Raw genomic sequence first — 17,800 nt, forward strand, 5'->3', positions numbered from 1 at the left:
ACCGAAGTAAATAAAGTTTTGCTTGATTTACAATTTGTGTGTTCAGTGTCTAAGTTTCGCGCCGCTCAAAACGCAGTGTTTACTTTTAAAATCACTGAAAATCATTGTAATTCGTTAAATTGAACTATTGAAATAAAAGGGTTTTTTACTTACAATCCGTGTGTGCAACCAATTAGTTTTAATATTTCTTCACGCGACTCGTTCTGTACATAATAGGCGATTCGGTTCCGCTAAAATCATAATGTTTATATCCGTGGTCACTCAAGCGCGTTCGCCGGCTTTGTATGAGAACAATGCATGGTTAAGCCTCTGTCTGCTCGATCGTGAATATTTATTCAATCTATTTGAGCTTCAAAAACCTCTAGTAACCTCTAGTAAGGAAATATATCTTAAGTAATTTAAAAACGGAGCTTCTTATAAAATTCTCTCACTTCGATCCGCAGTGGAACAAGTGCTCTCAACTAGACTATGTTCCCTACTCTGTCAATCTATCAATCAAGTAGACTTATCGTGTCGTGACGTCAAGGCGTAAATTATGCTGCATAAATTCCCGCGTGCATTTTATTTTAATTTATTTCACCTCACCAAAGATTCCCGCGCATTTTAAATCATAAGCCACACCTCCATTATGACGTCATCCAAAATTAATTTATTCTAGCTGCTCACTTTTAGTGGATGGCTGCTCAAAAAAGGGGCGTCAATCATCCATCCTTTTACTACTCTCGCGGGATTTTATTGTATCTTTTGAATGTAATAGCGTCTGAAAACGAGGTATGATCTAGAAAAATAAACGCGTACGAGATGACGATACGAGATAATTTTCATAGCTGGATTTCCTTCACATGAGTTGTACTTACAATAGCACTAGACTTGAAAAAAGACATTTATGTAAAAGTCACTATTGCGTAACCCACAAAATATTGATTCGTAACATGGCAACAACAAGTAGACCAAAAATAGATAAGTTTATTATTGCTTAAAGGCCGTACTATATAATTATTTAAATGCGTGGGTTGCAAAATATTTTCATTTAAAATATGGTTGTGTATCAAATGGTAATGAAATTATTTTATTTATTTAACTTTTTCTTTCTCTTTCTCGGAGAAATTAGCTTCTATTAAATCCGAGGGTTAAATATAGGTGATGTATGTATGATTATGTATGAAAAATGTGGTTTAAATTCTACCAATCACACTTCCATGACCATACTAGATCATACTACTGAGAAAACAATACGCCTAGCTATGTAGTTACCTTTTGTATTTTCTTGGCATGACATAGTGACCCATGTACACAGCCATAAGATACCAAAGACGACCTGGAACATTTTGCTTTCGAATTCAGTGTTTGGATGCTGTTGTAATTAGCTGAAACAAGAATAAATAACAAAGTCGTTTGATTACGTAACTCTGTTTATCAAACATTAATTAATATGTTTTATAAAGCTTTGTTTCGGTAGAAATGTAAAGACAAAAAGGAGTTCAATAATACTGTCTTTCCTGCACAGGTCATTTTGAAGTGATCACTGTCGTTTTCTCTGAGTTTTGAGCTTTAATTTACTTATTCGCCGTACTTTCGATCAACACCGAATCATTCTACCAAGTCATTATGTAAGTATTTCTCAACGAAATAACTCAACGAATAACTATAGGAGGGCTGTCTGGTACCCTTCTTGTTGTAACAATGTTTAGATACAAAGTGTAATAGCAGCTATTGAAAATGCTGACAAAGGTGACTAAGCTAAACGTTCAGTCAGTTAGCTACACTGGTAATTTTATCGGATTAACAAAATTCAAACTTGGCTGTTGTGTGTCTTCTTAAAGGTCAAATGAACCGAAATTTCAAAGTGCCAGTTTAACTAACCAAACACTAAAACTAACCATTATTTAGTAAAATTAAAGAAAAAATTTGCTTTCCGAGTCTTAAAGCGCGTATTACAGCAAAAAATACGAAGATTTCCGAAGGCTTCACGAAAACGTTTCTTGAATGACCGCGCACTGAAATGGAAGAAATGGAACGAGTTTGTGACGTTATAATTAGTGTTTTTTAAAGCGATCGCAGACCGAATCCGCAGGCCGCACATTAGGCCGCACTGGTTGTCGAAGTTCGAGACAATAGAGCGATCTCGCAAACCTCGATTCTTACATGCTAATGAGAAAGAACAATAGAGACTCCTGATTTGTTTTCATACCAACGTGCATGCTACCTAAATGCTAATGAGAAAGAACAATAGAGACTCCTGATTTGTTTGCATACCAGCGTGCATACTACCTATGTCTCACATTGGCCGTTTTCACAATAGAAGACGGAAAAATTGTCTAGACGGACAAGTCATCTGACGATTTGTTTGTCTAGTGTGAATTTAACACGGCTTTTAGACGACTTCTCCATCTAGACGACCAAGTCGTCCTCGAAAAATCGTCTTCCTAAACGGCCAAATCGACGGACAAATTCAGAGGACTTGTACGTCCAAAATCGTGTTCCTCCCGTTTTCACACTAAGACGACTTGTCCGTCTCAGACGATTTGTCCGTCTCTAGTGTGAAAACGGGCATTATATGCAAAACGAAAGCAAACAAAACTTGAACTTGCCTGAGATATTTTTGAGCTTTAGCTATTTTATTTAAAATCCAAGGCTCTTCGAGCAACCTCATGGTAATTCGATGAGGTGCCGACCTTCGCATTTTTTTTTCCAAATGAGCGTCCAATAATGTAACAATCTCACTTCATTTGCCTTTCCATAGAAGTTGCGTCATTGATGGTTCGTGCTCTCCGGCTTCATAACGCGAATTCTATATTTTCACCACCAAAATAAAGTGTAACTTTTGATCCTCATTAGCATTACGTAAAGCGTTATTTTTGAGCAGCGGATGAAATGTGAGAGAAAGATGTACCCGAGCACTTTGTGTTTCTGCTGGACTCAAAAAGATGAAAAACGGATGACGTGACACGAGATGACGTGACGCGAAACAAAAACGTGCTGCTTGGATGTCGTGTTTCTCAGTGGGCTGAGAGCCAACTAAGACAAACTAAGACAAAGTGAGACCTTAACTAAAGCTGTGTTCACACTAGGCCGAAACATGATTAGTCTGATCACGAATGAAACATGTTTCGTTGTGAAAAGTGTTCACATCAGGCAGTGCATTGCGCGAATCATGATTGAAACATGATTATTCTGATCATGATTGAAACTACCTCACGAGGTAGTTTCAACCATGATCAGGCTAAACACGTTAAAAATAGAGGGGAATGCGACGAGGAGGCAAGCGCCCAAAAGCTTCAAAATTGGGCCTTCTATGAACTTCTATGAGACCAAATGTTTATTTAATATATGGGCTAATGAAGCGATAGTAGTAAAGGGCGTTACCGTAGCACGCACTTAATATTCAAAATGGTGGCCGATCTCAACGAATATATAGAGATTACTCCATGGAAAATGCGCGCGTACGATTTTTATTCACGAGTTGAGTAGTATCGGAAAACGAACGAGTGAGCGTAGCGAACGAGTGAGTTTTCTGATACAACTCTACGAGTGAATAAAAATCGTACAAAGCATTTTCCATGGTGTAATTTGTTTATTTTATAGATACTGAGGTTTTTGAAAAGCAAATTAAATCGCTCGACTTTTTATCAATTACACGCGTGTTTAGGAAACCCATTCATCTGCCATAAACTAAAATAGCTAAAACATGTTTGTCTTTCAAAATCACATCTTTAATGAGGTAGCACAAGAAATGAGACGTCAGTTTATACTCTCACAACTTTTACAGAAACAACTTTTGATAGAAAACCTGACTGAGACTTGTTCAAAACTTGTAAGTTCCAGTTCAATGTTTTAACAGAACAAAACAGCGGATAACTCAACGCGAACTCGAGCGAACTTTTACCAAATTAAGTCAAGAAAACAGTCTGCCAAAACCAAGGACAAACCTGCAGTGTCTTTAATTAGTCATCATCTGAATCAAAACGTGCTACAATCCCTCGGAGTGAAGACGGCCCGTATTCTTGTCCTTCCTTTGTGCGAATTTACTCAAAGGTTTATTCAACTCGGCAGGAGGATTTTCGGTTATCTCGCTTCGTGTTTCTCTTTTTGTTTGAAGAAACGTTGTGACAACAAGGCCGTCTTGTTTTGTTTTCTTTTTAGTGTTTTGGTTTTCCTGTTCTGCAATATAAACGACTCAGTGGAGCCGTTAAAGCCACAAACAAACCTTGAACGTGTCTCCGCCATGTCGCCGGTGTTTACGACGAGAATCAAAATGGCGATTCAGTGTTGTTCACAAGTGAGTTTTCGTCGTTTGCGCTTGTGATTGGACGAACGACGTTTTTTCACTAGTGAGTTTTCATCGTTCGCCTTTCCTATTGGCTAATGCATTTTACGTATCATTTGTACGCAATCGTTTTTTCGTGAGAAAATCTCAGTATCTATGATATAAAAAATAATAGCAAAAAGAGGGTGAGGAAATGTAAAACGAAACGGAGGAAATGTAGGAGGATATGTAAGGATAAAAAAAACCGGATGCGGACGAACAGGTTTGCATAAGAGCTCTCAACTAGTGTCAAATAATTTTAAAAATGGCGGCCGATCTCACGTCATATAAAATATTATTAAAAAGGGGTTGGGAATATAAAGCGAAACGCCATTCAGAAATGTAAGGCTGTCTCAGGTTAAAAAATCCGGTGGTAAACAAGGAAACCAGGTTTTCAATTCAAGACACGAAACGTTATAAGAACGTCATTGGAGCCGCCATCTTGGATTTCACCAACCTCGTTCCCAGGGCCTCTCTTCCTTTTCTTCTGAGGAAAATAGCGGAAATTGGCACAAATCAGGAAACCAGAACGCTTATAGAATTGTAAATAAAAACACATGTGTCATTGCTGCTTTGAAAAAACTGGAAAAATAATAAAATATATCAAAAAAGAGAAAGGATGAATAAAAAAGCAGAGAGCAAACAAGTAAATTTTCACAGCGTTTATTTAACAGACAGAATATTTGTACGTTTGTTTATACATTACATCATTAGCAAAAAAAACATTATTACAAGGCCGTAAAAGTAGAATCGATTGGCTTTTAATTCAAGGCAAGTATCTTGTTGTAACAATGTCATGTTTTTCTCAGACGAGACTGGTTTTCTGCTTGCCTCATCTTGATCTTTCGTGAGCCATCTCTATCAATGTAGCCAATGGTATTGTTGAGAATATGGTTGCCAGGGTGGTATTCTTGGCAAGACTGCATAAGCTTTTCTTCTTTGTGATCTTTTCCTTCTTTCTCTTGAGCGTTGATTGTTTCTTTCGTAAAGGAGCCTTTCTAGCATTCAACTTGGTGTTTAATTTCTTGTAGTTTTATCAGTCTGAACCGTTTCTTCAGTGAGTACAGGGTTTTCGCTTGGTATGCTTTCAATCACGTGTTCTCTGTTGTCGTAACCTTTTCCCAAGTTGGGAATATCGGGTGAGGATGCGGTTGAAGATACGCTTTCTGCCTTTACTCTTTCCATCGCTGAGATGCAAGTAATGTGATATGTCAATTTTCGGTAGATTTTATATCCACTTTACGGTTAATTTCAAATGAGCATGAGTAACTCGGTAAAATTAACTTTACTCAAAATGAGTCACTCACATCTATAAGTGAGAGCGCAGCAAACCAACGTGCTCATTTTTAGACGGACGATTGACGAGTGAGCTTGGCGTAAGGGTTATTTTTGTCAATTTTGACAAAGATCATTTAGCCGAAGTTACAACAGAAATCGCCACGAGAAGAAAGGTTGCTTGAAACGCTTTGAGGAAAACACTTTTTGGCTACATTGATAGAGATGGCTCACGAAAGATCAAGATGAGGCAAGCAGAAAACCACTCTCGTCTGAGAAAAACATGACATTGTTACAACAAGATACTTGCCTTGAATTAAAAGCCAATCGATTCTACTTTTACGGCCTTGTAATAATGTTTTTTTTTTTGCTAATAATGTAATGTATAAACAAACGTACAAATATTCTGTCTGTTAAATAAACGCTGTGAAAATTTACTTGTTTGCTCTCAGCTTTTTTATTCATCCTTTCTCTTTTTTGATATATTTCATTATTTTTCCAGTTTTTTCAAAGCAGCAATGACACATGTGTTTTTATTTACAATTCTATAAGCGTTCTGGTTTCCTGATTTGTGCCAATTTCCGCTATTTTCCTCAGAAGAAAAGGAAGAGAGGCCCTGGGAACGAGGTTGGTGAAATCCAAGATGGCGGCTCCAATGATGTTCTTATAACGTTTCGTGTATTGAATTGAAAACCTGGTTTCCTTGTTTACCACCGGCTTTTTTAACCTGAGACAGCCTTACATTTCTGAATGGCGTTTCGCTTTACATTCCCAACACTTTTTTAATAATATTTTATATGACGTGAGATCGGCCGCCTTTTTTTTTGACTTTTTTGCTTGTTTACAAGCAAGAAAAGAAGAATATTGGACATGTTGTTCTATTTCGAACCACATTCTTGTAAACTCTCAAGGGACTGCCTTTATTTCTCAAGGGAATACTTTCCACTGTTGGTGATCAAAGCGCGTGACTTGTAAAGTGTCACTCTATAGTTGTGCTTCAACATTTCCGTTCTTGTAGAAAAAACGTGACTTGTCAAATTTACAAACGTTATATAACAATTAAAAACGTGAGTAGCCCAAATCTTACGTGACATAACCAATTAAGAATGTGAGGGGTTCAGCGCTCGAAGACAACGAAGTTTAAAACGATTAAGAACGCAATTTGTACTGGTACAAGTCTTTAGGCGCTAATATTAATTTAACCTAAAATGATTAGCAACGCAAATTTGTACTGGTACAAGTCTTTCACACACTAAAACGTTGCTAATAGTTAATCAAAGGGAACTCATTTCGTGGCAATTGATTATGTCTGCTGAGTTGCACAATTTAGAATTGCAACATCATTCAATCCAGGTGTGAAGTGATATTTACAAGTGTTTTTGTAGCCTATTGTAGAGAGGACTTTTCCCCTCAGCTACTACAGTTTGACACGATAATAAAGTTATTATTATTATTATTATTATTATTATTATTATTATTATTATTATTATTATTACTGTTATTACTTCCGGTGGAAGCAGTAAACGCTAAAAAAATTTGCTTCTGTTCAGAAGTTAATGCATCGCCATTAGAAAAAAAAAAACAGGAACTGTTTTACTAGAAATGTAGTCGTTAGAAATGGCATGTGTAGCCGTAAGGTAAAGAATAACGCCAGGAAAAGCGGCTTTTGGTAATATCCAAACGAAAATTACTTCTCAATGTGGGGTTAAGATTGCGTGACGAGACAAAAGGTAACTCTGTCGTGCGTAACCTTTATCGGGAACCCTGCATTAAGTAGAGTAAAAATCTTTCTAACTCGAAAGGAAACAACTATTTCGATTAAATGCAAACGACAAAGTTTACCATTTTTAACCAAGCCAAAGTATATGAGTCGCAAAGCGCCCAGCCGTCGCGACTGACAAATACAGCATTTCCTCCGCGAAAATAAAAAAAAATGCTTGAACTGAAAGACGTTTGAATTCTTCCATGATAAGTTTGAACAACAATGCCCAGGATAAACCTTCTACTCATACTAACTTCATGCAAAAAAGTCGATATCTCGAAGAGATCTTTGATTAAAATTATTTTATACTAGTTGAGAGCTCTTATGCAAACCTGTTACACCTGTCCGCATCCGGCTTTTTTATCCTTACATATCCTCCTACATTTCCTCCGTTTCGTTTTACATTTCCTCACCCTCTTTTTACTATTATTTTATATTCGTTGAGATCGGCCACCATTTTGAATATTAAGTGCGTGCTACGGTAACGCCCTTTACTACTAGCGATACAACAGGAGTTTATCGGCGATGGGTAGAAAGCAGAATATTTGGCAGAACATCGCCGCGAAAGTTTACGACAGCGGATACAAGCGGACAGCATTGCAATGCAAAAACAAACTTCACAAAAAATTCTTCTTTTACCGAAGATAGGGCACATACTGTCAATACTGTCTCCTTGCTAAACGCTTGAAAGCCCCGCTCTATCGAAGGGCTTGAAAATAAACATAAAGACAAAGATTTCAGGCCCGTAGGGTGGATTCTGTTGAGGGGGTTCTTTTATTTTTTGGGAGGTATTTTTTTTAGCGCCAGAGGCGCTAACACGAGCGCCGAAGGCGCGAGCATCTAGGGGGTCTGAGGGCATGCCCCGCCTGGAAATTTTACAAATTTAGGAACGGACCATTATTTTCTTGGAGGGGGGGGGGGGGGGATGAAAATTTTCCTCTGCAAACTTTTGTTTTAGTTTATGCACCTCTGCAAACATTTTTTTTCGAAATTCTTACTATTTTTTGTTATACATATCGTTTTTGCAAACAATTTATTTTGTCTTTCCAGGCCCTGCAAACAATTTTTTTCAATATTTTTCATCGCCCCCCCCTCCAACAAAATAATGGTCCGTCCCTTAGGTTCTCTTAACCCTATTCAGACCGGGGGGGGCTTTTAAGGCCCGCGCCGACTTTGATCTCTTATAACTTTTTTAAGATTGAACCAAACGCTGCCAAACTTTCTGAGTTTTCCTTAAATTTATCTGGGAATAATTTGGTAGGGTTGGATAATGTGTCAGGAACTTGACATCACCATGGCAACGGCATTTTGACATTCATGTTTTCCCAAATTTGTAATTTTGCGTGTTTCTATTAATAAAAATTAACTTTAATGGAATTATTTTTACATTTTTACGGTTTCAAAGCACATTTTTATTGATTTTGAGTACTTTGCAGTAATTTTTGGGGGTTTTCTGGCATTTTGGAAAAATGTTGTAATCCAAGATGGCGGATCCAAGATGGCGGCTGTTGTGACATCATGATGTAATTGTCACGTGATGTGACGTCACCATCCCACGTGACGTATACCAAAAGAAAGATGTTCGGACATACAATACATCCTATAAGTTTCATTGTGATTGCTTAAATATTCTGGAAGTTACATAGGGGGGGGGGGGGGGGGGGTAAGGCAGGTAGTCTTTCGTGTAATCGACCGGTCACAGTCATTTGATTGTTTTGTTTAAATTTTTTTTATCTTCTCAACCCCTCAAAAATGCCGACTTCAAAAATTTTAGGGGGTTTGTTCGAACCCCTCGAACCCCCAACCCCCCACCCTACGGGCCTGGATTTAATGGAAACTTTATTGTAATTTCGAGCTATATTTTTCGGTTAAAGTGTACAAGATTTATGCCGGCAAGAACCGTAAAATCACATAAACCATTAAACGTGTTTGAAACTAACACCTAATGTGAACAGTGCAATAACAAGCATGTTCAGGTGAAACATGATTCGTTGAAACATGTTTATTCTAAACATGTTTTGGGTTAAATGGAACACAGCTTAAGACACGTCACATGGCAAGCGTAACTGCATTTAGCTCATAGCTGTTATCAGTAATGTCACAATCTCACTTCTTTTGCCTTTGAATGTTTTCTTACGTGAATGGGTCATTGAGAGCGTATGCTCTGAGGCTTCGTAGCGCGAGTTCTATTCTTTTTTTACCACCAGAATAAAGTGTCACGATGATGATCTTTAATCCTCCAAGTTCGCATTTGGTAGATAATTTTTTGTGAATAAACAACTTTGTTTCCTGTAAGAGAGAGAGCCTGGTTGGAGAATAATTTATTTTTGATAAACATGGCTCAATTGCGTTTTAAAGGACCTTTCTGTCGGCACGTTTACCGTTTAATACATAAATCAATTGCGGTTTGATATCAGAATGGAGTGAGCGAGTGAGGGAATTCGATCCACAACATAACCTCATTACCATTCGGTAAAAATGCGCGTCTCTGAACAACAACCAACAAATCAACTGAAAAACAGCCGAACAAAACGAAATAACTGCTTGAAATGTCACTAAACACATTTATTTCAATTCTAAGATGCGGTCTGCGGAATCGGTTTGCGGTCGTCTTCAAAAACACCAATTATGACGTCACGGGTTTTTATTTCCGACAATTTTTCCGAGCACTCTACGATAATGAAGGCCTAAAAAAGCATTTTCAAACTTGCAATATCTCTTCCATGCAATGTCCAATTACTTTGAAACTTCGGGATATGTTTATTTGGCTCTTAACCCTTTGACACCCAAATTTTCCCCCCAAAAACGCTTTTTTTAGCCGCTAAACTGAAATTTTGGTACTATGGTCTTGAATTTACCTCAACTTTGCTAAAGAAGCACTTTTTTACACTTTAGCAACATTTTAATAAAGATTCTGTGTAAAAACATATAATATTTTACTTTGGTGCATGCGCATAAGCCAAAATTTCGACTTTTTTCGAATTTCGTTTTTTTTTGTTTTTGTTTTTTTTTTTTGCTGAACCGTTCCAAATTTTGTTTGCCCCTTTTGTTTCCTTTTTTTCTGCCTTCTTATTCTCCTTACTTTCTACTCTTCATATCCTTTCTTTTGGCCAAAAAAGGTTTGACGTTGTCATTGGAAAACACTGAAAAGGGGACCTTGACCAATTACAGGTGTACTGGCCTGTTTAAGCAACGATTTTGCACCAAAATGGATTGTGCTTTTCTTTGATTAGCTCTGTCAAAATGCAACCGACATTCAAAATGAACAGTCCTGTAGAAAGGTCGATCCAAGCTCTGTCAGATTCTTATCACGAAATTCCACTGACGTGCTTATTGATGACGTCACAAGTGATTCAATGACTGCACCTTCAAATAGCGCCTGAATGCGCGTTTAGGAGTGAAAGGGTTAATAAACACATGGGCAAAATATAAAGAATTGATTATAGGTTTTGCTTTGTTGTGACAGTTTTAGATAAAATATACGTTCGAAGATATTAGGTCTGCCAACAAAATTAGAACAAGTGTAGAGATGAGTAACTGCAGTGCAGCCAATATACACTTTTGAAAAAAAGTTTACGTCTTGTTTTAACCTAGTGCTCAGTAACAAATATAAGATAGCTGTTTCTCTTCCTTGTTTATCAGTTCGCTAAATATCCCGCGCGAATTCAACGCAAAGTCGGCTTAATTACTGATATAAGCCTTCTAAAGTCCACAAGTTTTAATTTTTACATACCATTTTAGCAATGTTTTTTACCAGCAGGTGAAATTAGAAACGTTTTTCTCGAACTTATACTTTTACAAAAGTCTTAACATGGGTTTCGTTTTTCATTTTTGGTCACTGGCTTAACTAATTGGTCACTGGCTTAACTAATTGGTCACTGACTTAACTAATTGGTCACTGGCTTAACTAATTGGTCACTGGCTTAACTAATTGGTCACTGGCTTAACTAATTGGTCACTGGCTTAACTAATTGGTCACTGGCTTAACTAATTGGTCACTGGCTTAACTAATTGGTCACTGGCTTAACTAATTGGTCACTGACTTAACTAAGCCAGTGTCCCTATGTCATCAGGTATGTAAGTAAGTTAGTAAGTAAGTAAGTTTCGGAAAGCCGACGTAATGCCGATGGAAGGCGAATGCAACAGTCGATCGTTTATTGACGAGTCCGATGTATTTTTGTGACAGGTGTTTACCCTTGGGCCTTATGAGACCTTATGAGGTTTGCAAACTTAATTCTTCGTATCGCTTACATGCAGGACGTCAAAATTACGTTCGCGATGTGCTCTCTTTGGGCAAATATTCGCCGGTAAGACCAAAGACTAAGAGAGTTAAATTTTGGAGAGCTTCCGCTTTCAGGTGCTTTCCAATGCATTTTTTTCTGTTCAGCACTTTGTAAATGCTTTCCAAGAGACCTCTCTTCATCAAAACGGTCAAGTTATTCTGGAAGAAACTGCCTTTTCATCACAAATGTGCCAGCTTTCGAAAACATAAAGATTTTATAAATTCACTCTGTTCTTAATCATTTCCTTTCAATTAAATAGCTGCCTAAACATGTTCTCGCATTTTTAGAACGAAATTCAGAACCTGAACGGGGAAGAAAACTTCAGGCTATTTTGTGCTTTGAAAACCCTTTCGAAAAAGATGCTTCTTGATTTGTTCTGTGTAGTACTTTTCAAAAAACGACTTTCGAGCGTGTTTAATCGTAAACACATAACGTACAAATCAGCCAAGCGGAAAAAAATGACAGCTCACTAAAATATGCAAATCTTCGTGCAACATATTTGCCACGCAATTCCATAGGAATATTTTTTCTTGTTGTTGGAAAACGATATATTTCAACAAAAAGACTTTTTTTCTTTTCAAGCTTTTAGAGCGTGATACATCATGATATGGACAAGAGAGGCTGTGAAAAATCTTCGCGTTGCGAATGACAGCTTTTTCCCAGCCGATTTCAGAATGCTTTGATCTGGCTATTGATTAAAAAAACTTGTATCAATAGTCTTATAACATTTTTACAGGACATGCTATATTTATCGTTGTGGCAAATATCGCATTATAATCTTGACATGTGACTGGAAGCCTTTAAAGCTGTGATCAACAAAACGTAGCTGAAACCATGCCAGTGACCACGTCCTCTTGGAGGTTTTTTTTCTATCTCGAGTTAATTTTGTACCTCGAGATAACCTTTTTTTTATCTTGAGATAACTTTTTTCTCGCGATATGTTTTTCGGAGATAATTCTTTTCCCGAGATAATTTTCATCAGGCATTTCATTTGTGGAAGTCAAGTCAGCGACAAATTCCGTTTTTTCAAAACTACTTTTCAGAGTGCATTTCAGTTAGAAGATTAGCGACATCATGAATTACTTTATTTCTGTCTCTAAAATGCATATTTTAAATAAAAAGGAAGATTTGAATAAAGTTAGAAACACGAAAGAAAAACGTTAAAGGTGTTTGAGATATTATGTGTCTTAATGCGTAGGTAAGTCAGCAATGTCATGGCCAGAAATTCTGGTCAACGCAACGGCGCACGCGCGGGTTTAATGGGCAATATGGCCGCCAAACACTCAAAGGAAATGTATGAGAGAAATAAAACAAAATAAAACAGAGCAAGTTCGAATCTGGCCTACCGGGAACAAGTGCCGCCCTCTGGTCGAGTTCTTGAAAGTTCCCTCGGCTATTCTGATTAGTTGTTTTTCATCAACAAATGTTACTGGCCCTGCTTTTCATCGATGTTTATTTTCGAAGCTTGGCTCATACAACGCTCTATATTACAGAGGCTTGAAATCCAATATTTGCATCCGAAGCAGATTTTGATCCGCCATAGCAGATAACATAATCCGGATATCCCAAGTGCCGTGATCGTTTGAGGACAAGCAACGTATGATGTACTATTTGGCCAATTTTCACCTTCGATGCTGATTTCTTCGCCCTGCTTTTTGCTTTTAAAAATCCCGTAAATCGTCGAAAAGAAAACCAGGCGACAGTCCACGTTAAAATCCAAAAATCCGATGTCTTTAAACTGCGATATTTTAGCCGTCTTTGCTCCAATTTTGCTGCAAAAGCCATCGTTTGAAAGCTCTTTTGCTCCAGGTTTTTTGACATGCAATATTATTGGCCAGTGGTTTCCCTACTACACAACATATTACTCTATGTAGGCCTCATTCTTGTGTATTATCGTCGATGTATATGAGGCATCAAAATTCGCCGCCTCTAATGTCCGCGATTTCTGGCCATGTTAACATGTTTACGTCGTTGTGATCAGCCAGATACAAAACATCAGTCTGTTAAAATTGTACTTACCACATACACTGTTCAGTTCAGTACATTACAGAAAAACAAAAAGGGTTTAATAACCACGTAAGCCAGGACTTGTGAGTTTAGTTCGTGAGATGTGGGGTAAGATGATATAAATTATTTATGACTGATGTTATAACATTCACTTATTTAAAAGGTATATTAATACACACGTATTCCACGGGAAACTATCAGGAGAGACATTATGTCTGGTGATCGGTAATGGGACTGAGTGGGGTCCAATTCGGTCTGTAATTATACGAGTGGCTTTTTTCGGTCTGCACTCTGTCCGTCTTAGAGAGGTGTCCGCATTGTAGAGAGTCGAGGTAACATGACACCAGTAATTCTGAGATAATTGAGCTAAACCTTTGCATAATGCGACAAACATTTGCAAACTGCACAAGACTAAAATAATAAAACGAGCGTATTTACTTGGTAACGCAAAAGGTTAAGAGCTTCTACAAACTGTAATATTGTAAGTAGAAAACGACCTCTCTAGCGCCCATAAACTTAAGCAGAGAAGTAATCCGTTAAAGCGTCATTGTTTTTGGTTAGTAAGCTTGGTATACACGTATCCGTACGCCGCTGACTAACTTTGCTTAAGGTCGACACGAAGTTTGGAAGTATTTTCGATAATAAAACATGTTGTCCGTCTTAGAGAGGTGTCCGTCTTATAGGGAGTTTGTCTACAGTAAAATGACTGAAAAACGGCAGGGACCATCACCAGGTGTCCGTCTTATGGAGGTGTCCGTCTTATAGAGGTGTCCATTAAGAATCAGATCGTTTGGATTTATATTTTTCAAGTAAATGGATTTTCTAGTTTTCACCCTTGGATAAGACTTTAAACTACCGTAAAACGTGCTTTGTATCTCCGGTCCGTGTATAAAAAATAACACAAATGCCACAACTCCTTCGATTAATTTTTATTTAATAGCCCTTCCTGTACATTTTGGCGTTATTAGATTTTCGAAAGATTCCAATTTGAATTTTTTAAAAGTTTTCGAAGTTAACCTCCAAATTAGCATTTTCGTGACTACTAATTTTGGCAAACTTAAACGGTAAAATTCCCTACCTGGTACATGGCTTTCGCTGTGAAAATAGTACTCCAAAGAAAGAGCAATCCTTCCTCTATCGTTCTGTGAAATAAAATTTTGGGGCATTTCAAACTGAGAGTTTTGACAACCGAAAACATTAGCGGTACTTGCTTGAAATTTACGACCTTTGAACTTACAGTTGTACTGATCAATTCAAGAGATAAGTCGGACCTCAGCTGACATTTTGAGCTAAATGCGACCATTCCTTCCTTGAAGTCTTATCCAAGGGTGAAAACTAGAAAATCCATTTATTTGAAAAATATAAATCCAAACGATCTGATTCTTATATTTTCTAAAATAGTTTCTGAAGGGCTTTATTGTGACAAAGTTTGGGGAATTTCGATTTTTTCATCTTGCACACCGATCCGTACTAAATATAGAAACTCGCTCTTAAGTATGAATGCAGGTGAGACAGCAATGTTTATCATGTTTAAAAATCTCGTTGTTATTAGCCGGTTATAAAACATCCGTCAGTAAAAAATGTACTCACCACGTATATGCTGTTCAGTTCAGTGAGGTGATGCTAAAGTACATCATAGACAAACAAAAAGGGACTAATAGCCACGTAAGTCAGGACTTGTGAGTTTAGTTCGTGAGTTGCGGGCTAAATAATACCAATTATTTATACCGGTTATTAATCACGACTCACTTATTAGGGTATAAATGCACACGTATTCCACGGAAAACTATTAGGATAGACATTGTGTCTGGTGATTAATAATCGGTAATGGGACTGAGTGGGGTCCAATTCGGTCTGTAATTATACGAGTGATTAACAAATTTAGACAAAGCGAAGCCTGTTGACGATTTATCATCACTATGACAAGAAAAGCCATTTTTTAAACTGAAGTTTGTTGTAGAAATGTCAAGGAGTATTCATTCACAATCGGAAACCAAATAAAGAGCGCGCATTTACGCAGCACGCGACCCTCTTTACTAGATACCTTGTTATTGGGCACGTAAGCTGCGCGCTCCAATTTGGTGAAAAATGGGGCGTGCTTTGGGCCTGAATCGGATTCGAGAATTTTGTCATATTCTATGTTTATCGTGTTAACATTTGTGTCAAATAAGCACTAAAATCTCCCTGGTGACACATTTAAACGATATGATCTTGCTGGCAAACTTATAAAAAAAAAGAAAAAAAAAAAAAAAAAACGATTCTACCATGACACACTAGGGGTCTTGACTGATCATTTTTTGATATAATCGCAGCGTGCTGTCTCTATTCGATCCACAAACATGGACACAGTTATGTTTTTGTTTTCCTAATTTGGCACTTATGGTTTTCTAGCATCAAGCAACTTGTGGCTAATCCTTATCTGTAGTATTAACTAAGTAATAAAGCTATGTATATTCAGTTTGACCCGAAGTAACTAGCTAATAATAATAATGTTTGCCGAAAGTGAACCAGTTAAAGGGGAGCAGGTTTTTACATCACATCACCTCAGGAGTGTACTCAATAATAAATCTTAACACTACTAGGATCTACTGAATAAGTTTAATTCTTTCTTCAAAGTTTTAAAAGAAAGCAGCTGCAACTTTGCTGTAAAAGTCAGGTTTGAATAACATAAGGAAAGCGAAAAAGAAAAATTAAAGATTTTCTTTTTCTTTTGTGCTTGGGTGAGTCACGAACATTAAACAAAACATTGTTATTAGCCGGATAAAACAACTTCATGGAGAAATGCACTTACCACGTACGCTGTTCAGTTTGGTATGATGAGCATCAAGTACATCACAGAAAAAAACAAAAAAAAACGTGTTTATAACCACAAAAGCAGGGACTTCTAAGCTTAGTTCGTGAGCTGCGGGGTAAGCTGATATCAATTATCTTTGGGCCGGATGTAAATCACGACTTACTTATAAGGGTATAAATGCATACATTTTGCACGTAGGAAACTATTAGGTGGGACATTCTGTCTGGTAAAATAATCTTGTTAACCCGCCATCTGTTACCTTATTGCTTGAAATTTTGGCGACACGTTTATTTAGCGATTTTGAAAAATCCGTATTAACTTTAAATATTTTTATTTATTTCAGCGATTTCTCGTAAATTTTGGAACATGAGTCCCTTAATTTTCCAAACTTTCATGAGAATCCTTATTTAGCTACATTTTAATTTAGGTATTTTTTAAAAAATCGCTAAATTCACTAAATTAAAGTGTCACCAAAATCTCATGTAATAAGGTATTAGCTCGTCGCGATAGACTTCTGAATCAAATAACTACTAATGTCTTCCCGTGACGAAACAAACCGAAAACCGAGACCGGTTTTTTGATTGGTTGATGCCCAAATCAATCGCATAATATGTATAATTAAAGTGATTATGAGTAATTTAATGAGATCTGTAATTTGAAATTGACGGGCGGGATGGTCATATATTTGCTTTTTAGCACGTTTCCACTAATGAAAACAGATTCTAACACCGAAAACAGAGTTAACTAACGGAAACTTTGGCGACCAAACAGAACTACGAAATACGGGAAAACCGGAAGTAAAGTTACACCTGTGTAGCAACCGCGCAACTTGGCAACGAGATACTGTAATGGGCTCTTAATTTCCATAACTGTCTGTTATATGTTAGTTATCATTTAATCGTATAATTCATAGTAGTTGTAAGAGCTTATACATCCAGTAAAATTGCCGACATTACTCCAAGTTTATTGCCAAACACAGTTTAATGCAGTTGTCCAACTTGATTTCCTGAAGTCGAATTGAAAAAGGAAACACGAAACTTGAGAAAATTGCTGTTAATAATCGAGAAAATACAATGTTCCGACTGCAATGCTATAGAGAGGAAGTAGGTAAGAAAAAGTTTGGTTACTTGAACTCTCGTGCACTTAAAAATTATTTTATTATTTTATTTCCTGTAGAACTCTTATTATCTTTAAAACCATTGTTTATTATTGTACTGTCGATTATGTTTGTCTTTATGTTTTTATTCGGCATTTTCTCAAGTGGTGAGCCATGGAACTGAAGGATATGGACGACAAGTGTTGGGTAATGTTGGCCACGGAAGTGGCCGCGTTTATTGATTTGTATATATAGCTGACCTAAAAATTAATTGTCA

At 37.2% G+C, this 17,800-nt stretch overlaps 2 protein-coding genes across 2 annotated transcripts in view; both read right to left on the reverse strand.

Annotated features, from left to right (window-relative positions):
- Positions 1-14,738, reverse strand: part of LOC144646418 (uncharacterized) — a 37,717-nt gene extending 22,979 nt beyond the window's left edge. Inside the window, exons 1-2 of the mRNA XM_078506006.1 lie at positions 14,712-14,738; positions 1,255-1,367 (exon numbers count right to left, since the gene is read on the reverse strand). Of these exons, the coding sequence (XP_078362132.1) occupies positions 1,255-1,327 (73 nt within the window). The 5' untranslated portion in view covers positions 1,328-1,367; positions 14,712-14,738. The remainder of the gene's footprint in view (positions 1-1,254; positions 1,368-14,711) is intronic.
- LOC144646401 (uncharacterized) overlaps positions 1-16,488 on the reverse strand; it is a 59,095-nt gene extending 42,607 nt beyond the window's left edge. The window contains exon 1 of the mRNA XM_078505973.1: positions 16,425-16,488. The gene's annotated coding sequence lies outside the window, so the exon portion shown is untranslated. The remainder of the gene's footprint in view (positions 1-16,424) is intronic.
- Between the last annotated feature and the right edge of the window lie 1,312 nt (positions 16,489-17,800).

The sequence above is a fragment of the Oculina patagonica genome, chromosome 3 (assembly GCF_052425735.1).
Source record: "Oculina patagonica isolate OP01 chromosome 3, crgOcupat, whole genome shotgun sequence".
NCBI classification, from domain to species: Eukaryota; Metazoa; Cnidaria; class Anthozoa; order Scleractinia; family Oculinidae; genus Oculina; species Oculina patagonica.